The sequence below is a fragment of the Gigantopelta aegis genome, chromosome 10 (assembly GCF_016097555.1).
Source record: "Gigantopelta aegis isolate Gae_Host chromosome 10, Gae_host_genome, whole genome shotgun sequence".
Taxonomy (NCBI): Eukaryota; Metazoa; Mollusca; class Gastropoda; order Neomphalida; family Peltospiridae; genus Gigantopelta; species Gigantopelta aegis.
In genome coordinates this window covers 3,727,563-3,751,663 of record NC_054708.1, presented here as the reverse complement: position 1 = coordinate 3,751,663, position 24,101 = coordinate 3,727,563, and the positions used below count along the sequence as shown (strand labels likewise).

Sequence of the window (24,101 nt, the reverse complement as noted above, 5' to 3'; positions counted from 1 at the left end):
CTGGGTTCGAATCCTGGTACTAGCTCCCACACAAAAGTGAGTTTAATGACTGAATGGGTAGGTGGTAAGGCCACTACACGGACTTATCTCTAACCACAAACTACTAACGCACAGAGCAATCAGTCCACATAGTTGAGATGTGTCCAGGACAGCGTGCCTGAATTGTAATTGGATAAAAGCATGAAAATAACTATAAATGAACAAAAAAAATAAAAAATTGAAGAGGATAAAACAAACAATAAATACTGATAACTGTATTTAATACACGATTTTATCAAGCTGTACTACTACTACTACTACAAAAGAAAAATGGAACATGTTACATCGTGCATCTTCACTTACATGAAAAATTTAAACCAATTTCAATGTACATTCTGGCTATGGGTGCAAGCACCACAATACTTATTCCACATAAATTTACAAATTTCCCCAAAAATATCTGGATTTGTTGTAAAATGCAAAAACAATCCAATGTTCAATTTCTTTTTATTTAAAAACTACACAAGCTGTGTTAAAAGAATACCTCAGTGAGATTCTATTGCGTTATGTTAGTCAAGGTCTTAAAAAACGCTTGTCAGTAAATTTGTGTACTGTTTCACTCATAGAACTTCTGCTCCAAATTTAATTTTCTCCCTTAACATTCTAGGAAAACGGGATCATTCCAGCACTCTCTAAAGTAGAAAAATAACAGTAACTGTAACATACTTCTCAATAAACTTTATACATTTTCACATATTTTCAAATTACAACAGGGTGAAAATTAAAGCAGAAAAAACAAACATATTCCATCATACAGCATGTGCTTACCTGTACACTGTCCTTATAATAAATGAGAAGAATTTAATGTAGATCTGTAAATTTATCATTTAAAAAAATACACAATGATAAAAATACACACATTAATTTAGCATTTCTTCTTCTTTTTATTAACTTATTTTCAGTCGAACTGTCAAATACTTGGCCCGATTTCCTACTCGATTTGTAATATCAATAAAATATTTAGGCAATACTATGTAATTAGTGAATTAGTCAGTTTACAAATTTAGACACTGACTGTAGCATGTATAAATTTCTTGGAACTCTTTATATGGGGCAGAACAGATCAGTTTTAATTACAAGACAAATAATGGACTTGTAAGTATGGATTTGTCACATGTTGAAATAATTTAACCCTTCTTTTGATTAGCCACGACACCTCTAAACCAACTAGACCAGCTCTTTATTTACATCAAAATGGTACAGAGAACAAAGATCTATCCCTGTTTACACTGTACAGCAGTAAATAATAATATTAAAAATTACAAACAAAAACCCTCCAGAAAACGTTAAAATGTTCAATTCCCTGTTCTAAGAAAAACCCTGCTGGCAGACATTCAACAATTAAATTGAAAATTTGGCATTATTAACATATATATACCTCGAGACCACACACTAACTTATACCAGCCTTTTCAACTTATACCTTCTTTTCATGTCATTTAATTTGAACTTTCTTTTTTGGGGGGTGGGTATATATATATTTTTTTCTTAATAAATATATTGGAGAAAATTATTGGTTATACCATTATACCTAATACTCATGCAATTGTTGAATGACCCCTTGTTGATAGAATTTATGAATGATACAACAGGAACCTGGAGAAGTAATAAAATATGCTTAAAATAATGAATGTAGCAGTCAATCAAAATTTAAAACATTACAATGCCAGTTATAATATACCATCCAGTATATGTAATTTATGAAATGAATGGAATAATACATTTACACAGCAGACAAGCTTGTCCATTAATTATCAAAAAGTAAATATGTGGAAAAATAATAAAAATAAAACACTAACAACGGATTTTAGTGAACAAGAAAGCCTCCATTGAAACATATCATTTACCCTTATAAAGAAGTAAAACCAATAATAAACATGTATTGCTAGTCTAAATGATCAAACTGTTTAGACCGTTAGTATATTTACGTAGTTACCATTCTAGTCTTGTTCAGGTGTCCCCAACATGGTTCAAGAACACAATGATAACATATTGAAGACATTTATATAATAAAAAAGTAAATAAAAATAAAATAAAAAGTTACCACAAATTATAATTCTGAATAAACTGTTTTACTCATTTCCAGAGACATTCTTCAATATTAATCCTTTCAACCCAGCAACCTGTTTTGGAGCAGGCAATCTCAATAGAATGATTAAGTAGCACACAAGGATGAAGACTTCACAAAGTTTAGAACAGAAAATATGCATCGAGATTATTTTGACAACAATTGTCTGCACTATATATACACCTCCATTAGTAGATAGTATTAATACATTGTATTACATTTCCATAAAACACAAGATATTTTAAACCTACTATATTTCAGTTGCAATTCTCTGGGTGAGATTATTATGATGTGCCCATCAACAAGAATGTTTTAAAGATTATTAGGGCAACATTTTGTAACATCTGTAACAAGTGCTCATTGCCAGTAAAATGTAAGGGTTGATTTAAAAATCTACTTTTACATTCTTCTTAATAATACTGTATGTACTTCAACAGTATCTGATAACAGTGCACAACACTGAACACAACATTTAACAAAATTACATGTACGAACATGTGTTCATTGTTTTCATGAAATAATATTTATTTACTACCATAATAATCCATGAAAAACCATGGTCCTTTAATGGTCTTATTATAAAGGTAAAATGCACATTAGCATGCAGGCTACCTGAAGTGTTGCAACAAGAGTGGCTGTTCTCCAAGGTGCCCTAACATTTATGCTCAGAGTCAAGAGCCGAACAGTTTCTCACCACGTAAAGCAAGCAGCTAAGTACTCCTCAAATCAATGCAGATTAGCCAATGAAATGCACCAGTTGCCACAATGTACAAAGCTTCCATTCAAAATATGAGTACGCACATAAGTTTTCAGTATTCAAAATCTCCTACTGAACAAAACAGTGATTACTTAATGATTGTCTACGTATGTAATAATACCTCCATTGTCAGTTTTCTTTCTCTCATACGTTATTGAATATAAAGGTACCACATTTTTTTTTTTTTAGTGTGAAATCTTAACTTATATTGGTATATAATTTGCAATAATTCGAAACAGTTAATGAGAAAATCTTAAATGTGATATATAATTATACATGTTAGTTAAATGTGTGGTTATAGGCTGTACTTATGTATCCTCTTACAGCTGGATTAATCTCTCATCCTTCACTGTGATAACCCCTCAGTGCTGTCAGAATTTAGTTATAAATAAAACACATTTCTATATAATAAGATTGTGCCTAAAGCTCAATTATTTGTAGTTTAAAAGCAACACATTATACCGACAAAAATTATAGACCATCTAAATTTATCATAATCATGAAAATGTGAGTGAATCTACTGACAGTGTCATGTATGACACTCTGATAACAATGGAAACAAACATACAGTGGAAGTGATATTATTGATAGGATTACAATGTGAAAACAATTAGTTAAAACACATCTCACGCTATTTACAGCCAGGTCAAAGAACTGTTACATTGTTTGGGCTTCTACACCAACATTACAAAAAAAAACCCACAAGGGTGCAGAAATTAATTTTAAGCAACAATGGGGTGTTCATATTAATGCAGTATGTAAATATTTTAAAAGTGTTCAGTAGTCTGTATATTTTATTTTGTAGCTTACATTTTTCAGTGTGTAGTGTAATACTAGAAAGTGGTTTTTAAATGATCAAATTTTGAGTAATATTTCAAAATCAGACATACTACCAAGCAACTTTAAACAAATTTGATGAAGGCCCCATTCCACAATGCAATCATAGCTACAACTGTTATTGGTGACCAGTTTAAAAAATAACATGTAATGTACATTGGGATAATGACTCAAACCAACTATCTGATTCCAATTTCAGAAAGATTGCTGGTTCCAAAAATGCATTTACACTAGGTTTGCTTTGTGGAATAGACCCCGATCTAGTACAACTACTGTTGTGAACACAAACTATGAGTCACATTCCTGAAAATTTTATTATTTTCAGCACTGACTAAATATGTTAACGAATTCACCCTTGGCAAAAAAAAGAAAAGAAAAACAAACAGGGTGAAACTATATGATGCAATTCCATTAGCCAAATACAAGATATGAGTGAAACAGCAAAATGTGTATGTTCATACATCGTATCTCCTCCCATCACAACTTGTCAACACCAAAAACAAATCAGTTCATCATCAGTTCATGTCCGTCTTGAGTGAAACTTGCAGAGGTCGCCCCTGGTAGTAATAGCCGTTCAAACAGTTGATGGCGTACTGAGCTTGCTGGTAGCTGGACATGGTCACGAAGCCATAGCCCTTGCACTGGTTCTTGTTGAAATCGTAGATGACGTTCACCTTGAGCACACTTCCAAATGGCGAGAATAGTTCATACAGGGTCTTCTCGGTGGCGTCGTACCCAATGTTATACACGAAGAGGACGTAACCGTCACGACTTCCGCGTTCCGTGCCGTTAGCAGCCCAGCTAGCCGATCCATACCCACTGGGGCCAGTCATCGGGTTGTAGCGGAAGCGACCGCCTTGGTTACGCATGGGCCCCGGACCCGGAACCTGTTTAAATGGAGGCTGCTGATAGGCACCCATACCATGCTGAACCGCAGGGGGTCTCACCTTCTTGGAGTTGTCATCGGCAAATTTGATCAACAACGGTTCTGCTCCTTCGTGGGGTGGCTTCCCACTCATTGATTTTATCGCATTGTCTGCTTCACACTTCTTGTCGTACAGAACAAACCCGACACGCTTCGAGTTGCCCGAATTGTCAACAAGGACCCGCGATTGAATGATCACTCCAAATGGCTGGAAGAATTCACTGAGTTCACTGTCCTTCCAGTGGACAGGCAGGTTACGGATGTAAAGGTTGGCCCCCTTGATGTTCTCTCCACCCTGACGAGCCAAAGCGACTTTTATTTTCTTGTTCTGCATCTGCAGCCCGTTGAGTGTGTTGATAGCTCGCACAGCATCCACCTTCGTCTGGTAATCGACGAAGCCGAACCCATAGCTGTATCCAGTCGTCCGATCCCGGATGATCTTGGCCGATTTGATGGGTCCAATACTCAGGAACATGCAGCGAAATTCCTCATCCGAAAGAGTCTGGGGCAGATAGTTGATAATCAAGTTGGTCTCTGGGTCCCGCTCGACGTTTTCGATGTTCTCCATGCTTTCCATTTTCTCTGATTATAGGTGACGATCCTTTCACGTGTTCTTCGAGTTCCATGGTGGAAAAAAGCAAGGGAGAAAAAAAAAACATGAAAAAAATTAAAACGATGATCGTCCTGGCAAAATGAAAAAAGTAAAAGGTCATCAAAATGGTTGCAACATATGTATTTATCAACAGCATGATTTTCTTATGGTGGATCAGTAATAATGCAGGATACTGAATGCCAGCTTTTTTGTGCACCTTAATGAAAGAAAAGGAACAGGTAACAACATCTCAGCACACTTAAAACTCTGGCCATTTGGGGTCAAGTGGTTATATCCACGCATGCCTTGAGTGAGACAAGAAATCTGCTGCAGCCATAGGTTAATTTCCCCCAGACAGGAATGAACATACCACAGCCTTTTTCACGGTACTGCTTGGTATGAAAAAAACAAACATGTTAAGACAACTATACCCACTGCACCTCTGGCAAGTATTACAATAAATAGTTGAAAGAAAGTTTGGTTTTTCTCTTGACAAAAATAATAATAAATTTTAAAATTATAGGTCAATGATAAATGTGTTATTTAGATATTTTGAAACAAGTTTAAAAAACGAGATAAAAACATCACTTCATTTTCTTATACACTATAAACCTTCAAAAATAGCAGAAACTGAGATATTTTCCAACAAAATATCAACTATTACATGTAATTTTGTCGCCATTTAAATTCACAATTGGCAGAGCTAGCCCTGACTACATGTAGGCAATGTCCAATGTTGATTAATGGGTGTATTAGCAATTATAATCTTTTCAATTCACGTTGCTGCTACATGTCATGAAATACACAGGCATCGAAATAAGCATTGTGTCTGGTAACCCATTTACAGGTTACCACAAAATATAGCCTGGTAACCTATAGGTTACCACATCTATATGAAAGTTAGAATTGAATTCCTGTTATCGGTACTACTAACGAAATCTGCAAGTAAATTTATCTAGTGGTCGCTGTTTAAACGCAGATTGCCGAAATTGCTTTGCAATTGCACAAGTGCGCACGAACATCGGCGCAATTTCGTACGAGAAAACGAAACGCAGGAGTAACTTCATCTACCGGTAGTGGACGCCGCTTAAATGCGGAATGACTATAATTGCTTGCAATTGCATATCTGTGCAATTCATTACAAGAAAATGAAACGCGGAAGTCCGGAATGCACTGCCTGGTTTACATTCGGAAACGAAACTACCGTTCGTTAAAACTTTTGTCACATGTGGTAACCTCCCGGTAACCTGAACGACCGTTCTCAACTTATTTCGATGTCTGAATACATACATGATTTAGATCTCAATAATTTGGGTGCAACAGTGTTTGTTTTGAGCACAGTGGTGTCTTTTTACTGCAGTAATGTTATTAACTGCTAAAGAGCAATTCAGTTATACATGTATGTAGATAATCAAAAATGCATTTCAAGTTCTTTTAACCTAATTAAAACTTAACATTTTAAGTCATATCAATGATTTTGAGGTGGAATGTTTCGAGGTCGGCATGTTTGTACTTAATTTGGGCCGGATTAGTTTGGTCACACACATTTTGGTCTTAACATTTATGGGTCATTTGACTTTGGTGCAATCTAAAGGCCTGCCAACCCCCATACCCCCCCCCCCCCCCCCCACCACCCAACCCCCTCAGTTACTGCATTTTAAATAAGCTCCAACACATATTTGGTACTTTTGTAGTTGCCATAAATGTTCAGTAGTAACATTTACACAGAGTAATCATGAAAGAACTGCAAAAATAATTTTATATTTGGATGGAATGATTTTAAAGTTCATAAAGTGTTACAATGCCTCATAAAGAACTTTCATATTAATTTGTGGGACTAATTATTTTAATTGAAGTCCAGCAATATCTGAAAATACTTTAGTTTTAAATGTTAATAAACATTTAATACTGGGGAGCAAAAGAATTTTCAGATAATACAGAAATAGGAAAGCCAAATGCTCCGGATGAAATAAAGAAATTTTCAGGTTATGACATAAGCTCTTGTGTATTTCAGACAAAGATCAAACAAAGATGACGATTCATACTTATACCTTACCAGGCCTGTAGTTAACAGTTACGGTCACCACCCATTCCGTTTATAAGCAAAAACAAATGCATTTTTCACAGGTAAAACTACGGGTACTCTTTTTCTTTGTTCAAAAAAAAAATTAAAATTTACCTTATACCTTTCTAGAGATGACAGCAAAAAAATTGGATCTGATAATATTTTCTGATTCCTGAATCTCACCGTCAAAAAAATACAGAATCTACAGAAAAAAATAAATAAATACACAAAAATATATAATATAATTAAAATATATAATGTAATATATTAAATATATAAAATGCATAAATATGGAGACAAAAAACAAAAACCCTTTTCAAATGAGAAAACAAAGTAAAATGCATCAGAGAATAATTAACAGATATCATTTTACACAGACTAAAGGACAAGGAAGGAATCTTTTATTTAATGATGCACTTAAGTCTTAACACATTTTAATTTATGGTTACATTGCGTCAGACATATGGTTATTAATCACATATGATGAGAGGAAACACAATATCGCCACACAGCAAGTAATCTTTTACGTGCATATCACACAGACAGGATACAACATACCACAGCCTTTGTTACACCAGTTGTGGACCACTGGTTAGTGGTTGGAACAAGAAATAGCCCAATGGGCACACAGATGGGGACTGATCCCAGACCGACTGCACATCAGGACAGTGCTATGTCTTGAACCCCTAATGCATAGATCTACCAGGACAAAAGTTTTGACACAAAACCACTGACCACAGTCCATGTTTTATATCAATGCAGTCTATAATCGTTAAAACCCTCCTCAGGAAGTAAATATTTGATGAATACCCCCCACCCCCAACACCTGAAAATTTAAGTTCTTTTTATTTTGCAGTGGGGCAATATATTTAGTTTATTTTCAGTATTATTTAAGAATTAAGCAACCCATAATTTGGTTACATGAATCATATTCCAGTAACCAGTAAGCTGCCTAATCTTAACGCACTTGTACTATGACTCCAAACTACACTTATTTTTTAAACCAACTGATTTGCCTCCTAATGATGAGCACAGCATCAAGCATCCAAAAATCAAGTCTACAAAAAATTCTGAATGCATTAATTTCTTAGAATATACAAGAATAAGTTCCATTAGTTTAAATTTTAATAAGACGAATAACAATTCCCTATGTATCCAATTGCCAGTTTACTCGACTTTGATGGTGCATCACCTGCACACTAACAAAAGATTCATGTACCTCGAATTTGTAATCAAATTCTTTCTTATCCTAAAATAACAATTCAATGGATCACAGGATCTTGTACAAGGGAGGAAATTGAACGGACTCATTTGAATAATCAAACCAATATGAAAGCTACTCAGCAGCTATAGATAACTTAAATAGACAAGGACAACAGAAAAGTAACCACCAGTGTTAAAAGTTTTATCACGACACTAAGGGAAGGTATTGTAGTACCCTGTAAATTGGAATTCAATGGCAACAAAAATACTGTGGTGCCGTATTTTATACATCCCATATTGTTGCAGTATCCTTAGTTTAAAATTGTGAAAAAATTGTCAGACTGGCAAAACAATTTGCAAAAGTTAAATCTCGATTTTTAGTAACCAAACACACTTGCAATTAGTTTTGCCTTGGTGTCTTTATTTTTCTTACTGAACTAAGGCAACACTTGACATAACACTCACAAATTAAAAGTGGACACCTAGATTTGTAAGTTTGAAAAGTGGGCAGTAGATGCCACTAAAATTTACCAACTGCCCAAAACTAACACACACTGAACCATGTCCTAAAAAAAACAAATCTAATATCACAAGCATGCAGTTTGCACTACGTTGCTATGATGTTTAAAGTCTCAGACCGTAATCTTAAGTTTAAAGGGGATTAGAGAAACAGAAACATGTTTAATGAATGATCTTGCATTGTGTGCAAACTTCAACGGTCAACATATAGATTCAAGTTGCCACTTAAAATTCATGTGTGTTGGGAGTGGGGCAGGCAATGCTCCCTTCCCAATTCTAAAGATTCAGCATTGTCCCACCCCATCAAACTTCAAAAAACTATTTATGGTTTTCCACTTAAATCTTTGAATGCCTATGAAAATAAAGTTGAATTTAATTTTATACATGTATTAATAATAATCAATAGCAATTCACCAAAACCACAATTTGCTGACAGCATATTTAATGAGTCTTTAAATCCAAAATTGTAGACATCCATTTTTAATTTTGTCACCCATGAGGAGTCAAAACTTTATCATGTGTCGCCAGCCTGGAGACCGAAAATTTCTGTATATTGTATTATGTATCAACATGCAAATAACTAATGTTCGTAAGAACACCCAAATGTCACTGCGAATGGTGTCAACAGCAGCTATCATTGCCTGTGCATGCGCAAGTGTTGTGGGAACTTCAAATTAACTGAACTCTTGACAGGTCACTCACAATGTTATTTGTTCAATCTTTTTACATGTGCATACATCCACTAAAACACAATTTCTATTCAATTAAATATTAATTCAGAGCCAAGAAGTATCGGTTTCTTATCACAAAACAGTTCACTTTCAAGTCTGCCTATAAAAGACTGCAGCCTGTTTAGGGGAAAAGAGCCAGATTACGTTTTGACACACCGAGTGTCCAGTGTCTTTTAGTTATCAGCAAACTAACCAAAAAAAAAGGTTCATCTGAGGTCAGTGCTGTGTTTGTGACTTTAAGATATTGTGTTATACTTCTCTTGATGTGGTGCAAAAAATGATTCTCATTAATCTGTTTCAGTCACACTTATTATTAACAGAACAATAAATAAAGTATATGTTCTGACTTGTTCCAAAATTTATATAATAGTATTCAGTGCTCAATTTAAAGGATTTTGGTCCCTTGCCTGGAAGGCAAGTATGGGTCCACATTGAGGTTGCCCCTCCAAAAATTTGGTTGCCCCGATTTCATCCGTGTTTTGAAAATAGAGTTATATTTACCGTATATTCCAATAAAACAGCAACCAACAGGTTTGGAATTAATATGTTGTCAATGTAAAATGTAATATGTACTGTCCGACAATAAAATACATTACTTTTTAATAATGTTTTTATGTTTGTAGTTATACACATATGCACATAGGGCCTAACTGCTTAAGATGTTTGTGATTTGGCGACACATCAGTTATTTTCCAATCGAATGCACTGGAATGTTTACTATTCGGAATACTTCAGCCAATTACAATTTTCCCCGATGTCACAGAATTGGCCAAGAAGTTCCAAGTGGCATATAAACCCATATGATTTCGACTGATTGACCGACGCTTTAGCGGAGGGGATGATTTTCCGTTTCAGATTTTGCCACATTCCGTTTCAGACTTTTGCAAATTCTTGGGTCTTTTCCCCGTTTTTTGTGTTAATTAGTGTCATGTTTTATTATTATAAACAATATCCATTTATGTTTTATTGTTCCAGCTCTGAGCTTGTTGGTTATTGCTATTTTTAAAATACCTGTAAACATTTTTGTTGACATAAACTTAAAAAAGAAGAAGTTAAGTTATGTTTACATGCCACTAATAAACACAAAAAAAAGTGATGTACCATATTTTCTGGCCTATTACATGCACTGGTGTATAAACCGCACCACTTGGTTTTAGACACAGTTCCGACCTTCGTCCGTACATAAACCACACCTTTAACTAAGTCGCAGTTAAAACAAAGTCACAAACTTAATTGTTTGTATTTAATAATAATAAAGAGATTCATTCTCCCTTAAATTCAAACTATAAATAAGTGTTGATTGTGTGGCTTTGAGTTTCATTTCATCTAATGGATTATGGGTAAGTTTTGTAAACAAAACACACCGTTGACAAACCCTGCTATTTTCATGAAAATATTAACAAGAACTTGGTAATGCATTGTTCGTAATCTCACATTAGTTGCCAAAAAATATATAAATAAATAAATATATAACATTTTATTTGTTCCAATATGTTTACAAAGTGTGAACCAAAAAAAAAAAATTGCACAAGAATTACTAGTACTCACTCGATTACACATGTATGTTTCTCTGTTACCTAACTAGCGTGTCATGTGCACAAATTACATATTCAAACATGGTCGGGTCAAGCTGGTTGTAGTGAACCTAAACTAAGCACTGTTCTGTCGATCGTTTACAGTTTCGACACTGTTTTGTAACTTTTAAACGACGGCCTTTTAAAAATATATAGATTTGCCTAGAATTATATATTCAGAGCCGGTTTAAGGATCTGCGGGGTCAGTAGCACAAATAACAGCAGGGCCCAATCCCCAAGATATATATTTTGCAACCCCCTCGGGGAGAGAGGAAAATAAATGTACACAGTGCCTCACCGCAGGACCCCCTGAAGCGCAGGATCCGTAGCATGTGCTACTAGAATAAACCGGTAACAAGAAAAGTAAAATGCTATTTTTGTGTGCAATTTAGAAAACGATAGGTTCAGAAATAAATAACTTGTAGTAAATTCCATAGCATGAAAAAAGGCGTTCCCCGTGGGACGGACTATAAACAGAGTTCGACAAATCCACTAGCCCGGCACCCGTGGCTAGTGGTTTTTAAGTTCGGGCTAGTGAGAAACGCAAAACCAGTAGCCCCTGCGGGCTAGTGGTTTCCCCCCTCCTCTCGTCATCGCTCGATCGTGGGTTTTTTTCTTTCTTTCTTTCTCGTTCTCTCGGCTGAAATTTCGTTTAATAAATTTGATTGTGACGTTTGTCATCGAATAATATCAACAACGCAATCAGTATATAATAATAATCCACTTGAACTATGTCTGCAAACTGCAGTAACATGCTATCTCTACATCGTCACAGTTACAGCATGCATTGTTTACCTTTCCCTTTCAAGTTTCTGGCACAGGAAATAAAGTCTAATGACATGCGTGTTTTGATTGGTTAGACACGTCACGTGGTAGTTAATCTCGCACATATGTTTTAGGATAAGAACTTGGAAATCGCCAATCGCGACGACAGGTTACTCTCAATCAAGTAAACCCCAGCCATGCTTTTAATTTCAGTGTTTGTTTTATTTACCTATTGTTTTCTAATTTAACACTTCGCTAACATGTGGTTATTGGCAATCACGAAAACAATTTACTTTAATGGTAACTGCATATGCAATGACTCGGCTTGGCCTATTACGTGTAGCGGTTTGGATAATACGTCACAGCTGCCATTACAAGATAATACCTTTTTTGTTCATCAATTAACAACGGATTAGATGTCGCCGTTATATTCTTTTGATATCGGTCTGACACGGAATAATGCCCTGTATTTGGCATCACCGTTCCTGGCGACATAAATAGTAGGCCCTAAATATATAACCAACCAGGCCTACAAATACACTGAACCATCTATTACCGTGTGTCACACTGTCGTACCCTCATTTAAATTTAATTATTTTGATAGTGTGTTTAGATACCAACCAAGAGTTTGCTCAATTATTTTTCCCCGGGGGGAAGGGCAAAAACGAAAACGGGACAATGACGATGGATCACACTTGACAAAAGACAAAACGTACGACGACAAAAAACTGAAAGTTACAACATGATTTAAGTGTTTGTTTTATTTTACTGTTATACTCGTAAATGTGTAATGTTACAAAAATTATATAAAAATCCAGTTATAATTGATCAGGAATTTGGGCTAGTGCTTTATTTTGGTGGGCTAGTGGTTTTCACAAACCCACTAGCCCTGTGGCTAGTGACTTTTCAAAATATTTGTTATACTCTGATAAATGTGAATTGCTTCCGTACAGATTAACGAATATGCCCGAAGTTTTACGAAATTATTTTTCCAACGAAAGCGTCGTGTAAATCGGTTATGCTTACGAATCGTAGTAAGTATTATTAAAAAATATCGAAATTGAACATACTAGAAATCTTATTATATAATTGTAAAATTGTATTAGTACATGTTTATTTTTATATTTCAAGTTAAATTTCACTGTGTAAAGTGACACGGGTAACAGTTACATGCTTTGTTGCAAGCTTACAGCAATTAAGCATAACTTCCGAGAATTAATGGTTCTGGAAGTGTTTAGGTATACCACGAAAGTTGCCATACAAAAACACTATGCGTATATTCAGTGCTCTACAAAGCAAGTTCAAATTTACTCTTCCCTGGCCAGTAAAGTATAATATTTTAGTCGCCAGCCACTTATATTTAGTAGCCAGCTAATATATACTTGTAATTAAATTGATTCATTTGCCATTTTACGGCACATTACTAATGCCGTAATTGTTATTAGGAACGCATTCGAACGAACTTGTGAAAGGGCAATTCCTAGTTGTTAAACAGTAATTACAAGTTACTGTTTGTGTCCGGTTCCACTAAAACAGTGAACGACTATTAACTATCATTATCAAATTCCGTACCCAATAATTTAACTAAATGAAATTAAGCGAATTACTATTTTAATGGCACTGCTAAGATATATGCATTTAAATTGCAGTACTCATTAAAAGTTAAGTAAAATCATTGTGATAATATCTACCAGGCTTCAACGTGTTACTAGTAGTTACCAATCGGCTACCTTACTTTTGGTTTAAATATTTATTTTCGTCATATACTGCCTTGTAAATCCATAAATAGTGTTTTGTAAATAGTTATTTCTTTAAAGCCGTCTAAAGTCGAGTCATGAAAATAGACATGTTTTCCTCCACTGGTGAACATGACGTCCGACGTGATTAAAACAACATTCACGACTGGAGACATCCTGTATCACGATAAGCACGAGACTATTCGCAGCATAACACATTTATCAGTCGACATTTAAAATAATTAACGTTTGAGTTTCAAACAGACAAGTAAAGACACACAATCTCATTTTAATACATAAATAAAACCTGGCTCTAAATGGGACAGGACCGACTTGGTCCAAAACTGAACAGGGGCCGAATTATTTCCAAACGCTTGAAATTCGAGTTAAGGGAGACAACATCATAATGAAGTATTACCTCCCTAACGTCACCGTGTTTACTCTTGAATACTGGAAAATCGTTATTCTGTCCGATCAACTTGTCTCAAAATTTTATTTTTCAAACAAACTACCGTATATCTTCGCCTATAAGTCGAATTTTTTTCACCCAAAAATTATTTTATAACTTGGGGGGTCGACTTATAAGAGGGTAAAAAAATTTCACCAAAAAATATTACTGTTTTGGGGATTATTTTACAAGTTTTATTGTTGAAGTATGCCATGTATTTATACTCAAATATGTTAATTTGACACATTTATTTTTTATAACCTATTTTTTTTGGCATTAGAACGGTTTTGTTTATGCGAAAAGGCGTACGATCTCACTCACATGCCAAGACAAGTCCACTTAGTTAAATTAACAGTCATAACTAATAGTAAAAATGTAAACAATACTAACTACCTGTTGCCCGAGTTTATTTTGAAATCTGGTCACTGGCATTAATGGTTGTTCAAACAATGTTTTGGCAGTGATTAACTTCATGAATATTACTAAGCTTTCCCTTAAAATAGACTGATCTCTGCAGTTCACTTATCTAGAGCAATAGGGACACACATCATTTGGTACAAAAACCAGTGTACTTTCCAGAGTTATCCTCCTTACATGTATTAATATGGCGGCAAAACGTGGTACTTTCAGTTTTATCGTAGTGATCTGTTGTCAGTGTTTATAAATAAAGTTGTTGTCTGTGCACAAAACCATCTGTACAGTACTATACAGTAACAGTCAAACAGCTTTCACTCTCTACTAAGGGAATATTTCGTTTTGATGCTATGTAATAATGATAGTTTGATTGGAATAGTCTGATCATATTGCGATGTACAAAACGTGAAAACCGAAGTTTGTAAAATAATTTTCTTTTGTTCAAATATTATTGTTCTCATGTGCTGAAAATAAGAAATATTTCAATATTTATAAGTAGTTTTTCATGGGTCGACTTATAAACGGGTCAATAAAAAAATACGTTTTCAGGGCTTGAAATTAGGGACTCGACTTATAGCCGAGATCGACTTACAGGCGAAGATATACGGTACCGATAAAGAACATGTTTTATGGAAGATAAATTGCTACTGGTCCACTGTGTTTTCCGATATCCAGTTTTGTTTACAGATTAAAGTCAAATTATTGGATAGTCGCCAACTGGCGAATGTGATTTTATTTTTTTTTAGATGCCAGGGAATGTTTTTAGTCGCCGTGGCGAGTATTTTACTCGCTTTGTAGAGCACTGATATTATTATTATTGAATCTTAAAACTACTAAAAAGATGCTTGAACCAGAAATACAACTTTTGAAGGTTTTTTTTTTTTTAATCACGAATTCCATTTGTTACTAAATTCCACCAGTTTTTCTGTGATCGTGGAAAATCATCCCCTCTACTTTAGATAACGACAGTTTAAAAGCGATTGTGGGCAAGGAAACTATACATTATTATGCGACAACTCGCCTTTTGGTGTAAAAAAAAAAGTCAGTCGTCAGACGGGCAGCTAGTATCATAGAATTAAGTTGTCCGACTGAATATTAGGTCGTCACAGACGACTGGAAAAATTGAGCGCTGGTATTTAAATTGGTTAAACTTTTAATCTGCCCTCTGAGTGTGTAGATTTCTAAACAGTCAGGTTTTGTAATTAGTTCCCCGTTTGATATTGGCTCACATTCATGAATGACCAGTGCTTCTAGATTATGGTAGCCCTACTCCCATGGCTAGTAATATTCAATAGTAAATAACTATTATTGCCATGCCCGATGGCTAGTGAATTGTTTGGTGTCACATGTTGCAGTCTATTTTGTACATATGAATCCCCCAATGTTAGTGTTTTTAAGCTCTGTCTCTCTCGTTAGGTGACCTATTTGATTATTACTATTATTTAGTAAAATTGTATTAACTTAAAGTAAAGTAGGGCTAGTGAATTTTTAATCGTGGATACTGTAGAATACTTTATTTTCGCGGGATAAAATTTTCACGATTTAATGAACATTTTCGCGAATCTCCCAACCCCCATCAATAAAAAAAATGTATTACAGATGTCAATAATTTTGTTTTAAAAACGGAACTTAGTTTGGCTGGTTGTTATGCTAATCTGTAGAACTAATCCTACATGTACACACGAGTGCTATACACATAAAACAATAGTTTTCCTGCTTTAACCAATCAAGACTTTGTTTGTACAGTAAGTGCTTACCGCGTACAGTTTTTTGTTAATCCTTATAATTGTTATAAAAACAAAAATTGAAAACAAACGAAACGATATTTGAAGGCACAAGCTACTAGTACTCGGTAACTTGAGTTTGATTGAAACAATATTTATTGCCGTCTAAATACTAGTTCAAAATGGTTTATGATTGGCTAACAGGCCAAAAATAAAAATACAATTATTAAACATCTGAACATACATGTAGCCCAGCTATTAAACATCTGAACATACATGTAGCCCAGTTCGAATTTTTTCACTTCCACATTTTTAATATACTGTGATAATGCATGTTTACTTCCGTCGTTGAACACGTGTAGACTCTGTCCGATGAACTGATCGCTAGCACATGCGAAGGAAAACAGCATAAAACTTTTTGTGTTTTGTAGTTTGTTCCGTGACAGGATGGAGCACCGCTTTGTTACTACTAGCCTCGTACATCGAAAACTAATGTGGCATAGTTGAACGAGACTACTTTATCTTTTTTTTTGGTCGGCCTTTATAAAAAGTTTATTTTCGCGTGGAATATATTTTCACGAATTTCATTCACACGCGAAAATAAATTCCACGCGAAAATAAAGTATTATACAGTAGTAAAAAAATTTAAATCATGGATCCCATGGCCAGTGAATTTAAAAAGAATTCTAGAAGCCCTGTGAATGATACTACAGGGCACAATATTTCACGCGAACCGCCGTTCTGTTCGCGTGTCGGTTACGCAAAATTAAATTTACGCGAACCGCAAATCGGTTACGTCGTGACCTGTAGACGTTCAGAAATTAAAACTTGCAGACTTCACGATTACAGTAAGTTTATTAATGCAGACATACTACTAGTATTCCGAGAAATGTTTTCGACTGATTTTTAGATACATGATGCGCGGAAAACCAGTAGACAACGGTATATTACAACGGTTGTAACTTGCGACCAAAGGCTCAGCATAGAGTCAAGCCAAAAGTTTTAAAGAAATGTGCACGGACCGCTAAGGCGCCTAAATTATCTGCTGCTATTCTATCTCTTAAGGAATATATGTAGACATAATATTGGATTGCCTATAATTTTACAAAGGTTGAAAACGGTTTTAACGTAAAAAAAAATGCAAAAATACTAACATCGCATAATGAGCTTTAAATAACACACATTTGGAACGTCACTGTAGTATAGAAGTACCAGCGATGAAGTGAAAGTAGCATTGCCACCGCAAAATATCAGTGTCAAATGGTGATCTTTCTTTTTATGTTATTATAAGATTTATTTTTATTAATCTAATCATGCACCAATGAGTAGCCTGTTTTATAGTTCAGAGGAACTGGACATTTGTTGTTTGGGTTTTTGGTGGGCTTTTTTTAATCTGCTGTATACTAAATTTTACATATCAGTGACAAATGGTAGCCTTTATTTGTTACTTATGAAAGAAAATTATTAGTCTAATCATGCACCAGAGAATGGGCATTTTCCCTCCAAATGTATCTATTTTGTCTCGGTACTGGGCTGATATGTAGTCCTTTTACAATAGTATTAACTTCCGCAAGCTGCACAGAGGTTCTAGAATACAGTGGCCCGATGCCCGAGGACAGTGGTTTTTAGATTCGGGCAACTAAAAATTACTTTTTGCGATCCCGATGGCAAATGGTGAATGATGATAATGATAATAATAATAATAATAAATCTACAACGCTACGATCGTACGAAAACAAAAGAAACATCTACAAGTCACTTCTTTGCAAATCGCAAGTATTAAAGAAACTGTTTTATAAAAAGTTTTTTTTTGTTTGTTTTAACTATGTTTGAGCTAAATATTATGTATTTAAAATATAATTTCAACGTAACTTTGAGGTAACCGATCAGGTAATCCACAGGTTACGCAAATATAATTCACATAACCGAACAATTGGTTACCTAGGTAAAAACCATGTGAACAGACTTCCGGTTACCTCAGATTTCGAAATATTGTCCCCTGTACTAGCTCAGATTATTTTATGATACTGACACATTATTCTACCAACTAGTACGTTATTATAGTGATTTACTCTGTATGGTTTAGAAATATTGTTGTCATCATTATTATCTGTTTCATAATTAAATAGTGATTATGGCTTTAACTTACAAGTGTTGTGTGTTTATTTCCCAAGTGGATGTGATTATTGTTTGTATTGATTGCGGTCAGCTTAGTATTTTTTTTAATTCCTCGCCATACAGCCATTATTCATTCCAAGACCGAGTCTTGGTAAAACATTCTCGATGTTTGATTGTGTGGGTCCCGTGACAAAATAATAATTATAATTTAATTACAATACAATTTGTAATAAAACTAAAACAAGTTCGGTTTCCTTCTTTTGTGTTATTGTTTGTACGATATGATAACAGTCAAAGTGTTGCTTTGAGTGGCCCGGTTTGCCAGTCGAAAAAAAAAATCAAAGTGCATACCCTGGGACCAGTTGACCAGCATTCAGTTAATAAGAGTTATGTTCTGTAAAAATAAAGTGGGGAGAAGAGTAATAATAAGTAAACATTTAAATAATTGGGGATGCGATAAGATAGGAATGCAACTTCATGGGAAATAATCGGCACTTAGGCCGAATGGTCCCAGCAACTGGACAGTCACTGGTGGATCATTGAAATCTCACATGCAGCAACACTCACTCACTGACTCAGTTACACTGCCAGTCACTGGGCCTGGCCGGTACGCTATTTGTAATATGTAATCCCTATAAAAGTACTAATCGAAGACAAGATAGGCACTAAAACAGTACCGCCTATTTAACTTAGTAAAACGATGGTTAATATATACATCACAGCAATTCTACCAAAAAGAAAAGAAAAAAATTAACAAACGCAAACAGAGAGACCACGCACCTGAATTAAAATGGCGTATATACTTGTGCGCATGCGCAATATGATTAAACTAGTTCCGCTATTTCAAAAACGTATTCGGAACATTTCGGAACTCAAATATCGTACTCGGTCGATGATAATTACATAATAGCCGATGTGTATTTTTATGCTGCGGTGTTCTTAACTATTCATTCTTTCATTTCCAAACATAAAGTGTACCCTCCTGCAAAAGCTGTGGTCCACTTTTTCGTTTCTTCTTTGTCTTTCTTTTTGAATATTGCACAAAAAAGTAAAGTTTGTTTATAGATCTACATAATTAATATCCCTATCCGATAAGCCTGCCATGATATGCTGAATAGTCATTTAGGAGATAACCATATGGAGTTTTTAGATTTGCGGGTGTTATTGTCTATTTGATCCCGCAAACGTAATTTTTGACCGAAGGCGTTAGCCTGAGGTTAAAAACGAAACATTTGCGGGCATCAAATAGACAATAACACTCGCAAATCTAAAAACTCAATATTGTTATGTTCATTGTAAAAATTAATAGTTTTTCTACGGAATTAACATTATATTTGGTATTTCTCTGAAATCATGACACTGATCAACATACTTTTGGTGATGCCAGCAACCAGCGAACGTTCGTGTTAGGCCTTGCGAAGAGTAAAAACATACCTACGTACCAGTATGTCGCAGAAAAGGTTAAATCACCGGATGCTTTTGCATGTATATATTAGGACAGATTGGAAAGCTTGGATATGAAATCTGTAGGCAATACATTTTGCTGTGTTTACGACAAAAGAGTGTTCAACCGGTAATGCAACACACACACACACACACACACACACACACACAAAAAAAAAAAAAAAAAAACAACAACAACAAACAAACAACCAAACATAAATGGCATATCTGTGATATCATCGGAGACACACCCTCATTAGATTTTTTTTTTTTTAAATCCCACAATAAAATATGGGTCATGGAAAGAAGCGCCTTCCAGTGGTGTGGGCTGAATGCATTTATAAACTGTCAAAAAAGTTTTTAAAATGTAACTAAACGCAACTTAATGTTTTACTATATAATTTGCATTTCTTTTTATATAAAATAGCAACTAATTTGATCACAATCAAAGATTATTTATAATGTCCAGAAGCCATTGAAATCGTTTTTCCAAATTTTCCCGGGTGAGCATGCCCCTGGACACCCCTAAGAAATTCGGGCCACTTCGTAGCCCTCAACAGCTAGTCCGCCGCCCCAATATCACAATCGTTCCGGCGGCCCTGAACATATGGTCATTCTGACACTGTTTTTTACAGGAAACCCGCTGTTTCCACATAGGCTACTCTTTTACGACAGGCAGCAAGGGATCTTTTATTTGCGCTTCTCACAGGCAGGATAGCACAAACCATGGCCTTTGTTGAACCAGTTATGGATAACTGGTAGGTGCAAGTGGTTTACACCTACCCATTGAGCCTTGCGGAGCACTCACTCAGGGTTTGGAGTCGGTATCTGAATTAAAAAGCCCATGCCTCGACTGGGATCCGAACCCAGTACCTATCAGCCTAACCACGACACCACCAAGGCCGGTAAAAACAATATTGCATAAATACTGGATTGCAACTTTTGCAACTCTCTCATAAAACATTATAACAGAGATTTGTATTACATCTCGAGTCCAAAAGGTTTGAGAGCCAAATTCTTTAGTTAGTGAGATGGGGACCTCCAAATGACCATTCTTAAGTTTTCCAATTGGTGCATTAAGTAGGGGCGCTGCTTAAAGTACCCTCCCCCCTCCCCCAATCCCCCACCCCCATTCCCCCCCCCCAAAAAAAAAAATCAGTTTAAATTACATTTTTGAGCACATCTATCAAACTTGTGCCAAACGTTTAATTTTGGCACTGATTACAGATACATGTGCCATTCTTAAGTGACGAATTTGGTGCAAAACCCATTTAAGAACGGCCTAAAGGGGGCGCTACTTTCACATTTAAATCATATTTTGAGTACATCAATGAAATTTTGTGGAAATGTTCTTTAGACCATCCTGGTGAAGGATCACTAGTTCTTTAGTGTCGAATTTGGTGCAAAACCAATTTAAAAACGGCCGAAAGGGGCGCTATTTTTAGCACATTTAAAACACATCTTAAGAGTACATTAATGAAACTGTGGAAATATTCCTTAGACCATCCTGATGAAGGATCACTAGTTCTTAAGTGACCCTTTTGGCGCAAAACCCACTTAAGAAGGGATCAAATATCAACTATGGCCAAATTCCTTTTACGGAGGAAACTGAGATAATTAGACAGCAGGTCATGCTGAAACAAAGATAATTCCGAATTGAATATTATTGTTCTTGTAATTAAACCAGTCAAGTGTGTAAGATTCTATCAGATATAACATTTTGCATTACACTCTGAATTTAAAGTAATATCCTGTGTGGTAAATTGTGTTTGAAATCATATTATGTTCTCTGCTAACATACTAAGTACCGATACATGTATACGTTTAAGACATGAATGATTTAAAACATATAGAATAGAAGAACAAAGAAACTTATAAATTTAACTATTCTATCCATGACGTCTATATTTCTATGATACAATCAAGTGTGACATGTAGATGTGGCACCAGTACATACAACGAGCATCATGGATGAGAAGCTATAACACAATGAAAGTCAGCTTTGAAATACACGCAGACTTAGCATCAAAAATAGATACTTCCAGGTGACTAATTGATACTTGTAGATTTGTTTCATCGTTATTCTATATATTCATAATCTAAAACGTAAGAGGACCTGGCATTAGTTCAAACGCATTCAGTGCATTTGGAACAAGCACCATGGAGTATGAAATTTAAAGTTTTCCTAGTCTGATGTTTCACACTTTCGACAAGAGGGCATCCACTAAGTATAGCTATTGTGGTAAAACATTGCAACAGGACACTAATATGCTTATGCTCAAGTGGTTATTTTGGTTATGCTGTTTGGAAACCAAACTTTTGTCATATGTCAACTATGCAATAACGTATAATGAAAACATTCTACGCAAACTTTTGACATCCATATTATGATATTAATTTACTAATATCAGTCTACCGCTAAAACTTACAAGACAAACCGCTGACGAGTCACACTTGCATAATACTTATAGACAAACATTCTTATACTGTGAACATGCCTATGAGTTCACTAGTATCTATTAGTATAGGTATACTTACGGTTTCAGCTTGAATAAGACTGTCTGTTACAGGATTCTAGTCATCCTCGTCTGAACTGACATCTTCATCTGAAGACGCAATGTCCATGTCACCATTCACTTCCTTGTCCATTGTCTCTAATTCCTCTATCTGTGGGACAAGGCTTTCGGGGAGTTGCCCCCTTTGAACCAAACAGGTTTGTAATGGTCATCAACTAACTGCCAGTCATTTTCTTCAGTCGGACGCTGCTCTAAATGATTGTGATCTGCTGTAGCCCACATGTTGGCAACAAACGAAGCATGCTTTATGTGAATATTGACCTTATCTTCGCAAGGTGGTAGTCCACTTGCATCCACGCCTCTCAAATTGGTTAACGTTTTTTCCCATTCCCCTTTGGTCCGCATGTCTTCATGAACCTCTTCTACTTAAATTCATTCAGGCTGGTGTTTGCACTAGCCTTGGCTTCGTACATAATAGCTGCTCGTATTAGAAAGTGTAGTGTTTGTTGCTATCACTCTGAAAGAATTATGGTAGGTTGTTTTTCCAGTGTTTTGAAAGGCATAATCTTCCCTTTCTAAAAAACGTATAGTCCGATCCATTGAAGGCATGCAAAGCTGGCAACGCAGCACAAATACCTGGTCCTAGCTCCTTACATATTGCAAAGTCCAGCCACAATGTTGACTGAAATCTATGGCAATGATACAATCATATTACTGTAATGTCTGTGTCGGATGCCCTGACCACTATGTCTCCATTCTCACAATCAGCTGATGGGGGATGCGGACAGATCTTTGTGTCTTCATGGTTGTTCCTTAATAGTAGTAGGGGGGCCTGCCGGGCATCATGACCTACTTTCCGTGACCTCGTCCTACTGCCCCTGACCTACTTAGACCGGCCCATGACCTACTTAGACCGGCCCCTGACCTACTTAGTCTAGTCCTGACCTATTTAGCCCGGCCCCGATCCGTCGTATTTAGCAACGCCCGTGCTATCCTGTCTGTGGGAAGTGTAGGATCCCTTGCTACTAATGGGAAACTGTAGCGGGTTTCCTCTCTAAAACTGTCCAAAAGTATGTTTCACATCCAATAGTCAATGATTCATAAATCGAGGTGCTCTAGTGGTGTCGTTAACCTACCACTTCTAAGGACTCAGCCCGACGCGAGGTAGTGTGTTTAATTTTAGCGCACTGAATGATGAATGGTTATCACTGTTTACATCCGGGAAGCGGTGGTATCTTGTGTTGGCAGTCTCTAAATAAAATACTCTTCGGAACTAGAAGTTACATTCTTAAAGACGTGAAATAAGAAATGATTTAAATAGGTGTAAAATAGAATTGTCGTTCTACGCTATCTGATAGCGCATTCACAAGATTATTATTAACTAACCTATTTCGTCACTTTATTCCGCGCTTCGCCGCTCACACATATAACGGTTTAAATGACAGGTTTTGTTAACATGCGTTTAGTAGTCAAGTGCGAACGACTTCGCGTCCAGCGCTGAGGGTACGTCGTTCGTATCTAATGTGGGGAAATTCTAAAACTGTCCAAAAGTATGTTTCACATCCAATAGTCAATGATTCATAAATCGAGGTGCTCTAGTGGTGTCGTTAACCTACCACTTCTAAGGA

At 35.7% G+C, this 24,101-nt stretch overlaps 1 protein-coding gene across 4 annotated transcripts; it reads right to left on the bottom strand.

The window, feature by feature from the left end:
* Window positions 1-243: 243 nt before the first annotated feature.
* Window positions 244-19,258, bottom strand: LOC121384342 (ELAV-like protein 1-B). Of its 4 annotated transcripts, XM_041514693.1 has the most exons (3): window positions 11,284-11,302; window positions 7,397-7,484; window positions 244-5,238 (listed from the first exon to the last, which is right to left on the bottom strand). In XM_041514693.1, the coding sequence occupies exon 3, from the start codon at window positions 5,200-5,202 to the stop codon at window positions 4,216-4,218; it is 987 nt and encodes a 328-aa protein (XP_041370627.1). In that variant the 5' UTR covers window positions 5,203-5,238; window positions 7,397-7,484; window positions 11,284-11,302; the 3' UTR covers window positions 244-4,215. The 4 variants fall into 4 exon arrangements, with proteins under 4 accessions (XP_041370627.1, XP_041370630.1, XP_041370629.1 ...); XM_041514696.1 differs by lacking the exons at window positions 7,397-7,484; window positions 11,284-11,302 and adding an exon at window positions 19,086-19,258; XM_041514695.1 differs by lacking the exon at window positions 11,284-11,302 and having other exon boundaries at window positions 7,404-9,332.
* Between the last annotated feature and the right edge of the window lie 4,843 nt (window positions 19,259-24,101).

Excerpts from the sequence above, each read along its gene's own strand:
- LOC121384342 (XM_041514696.1), bottom strand. The coding sequence starts at position 5,202 with ATGGAAAGCATGGAGAACATCGAAAACGTCGAGCGGGACCCAGAGACC.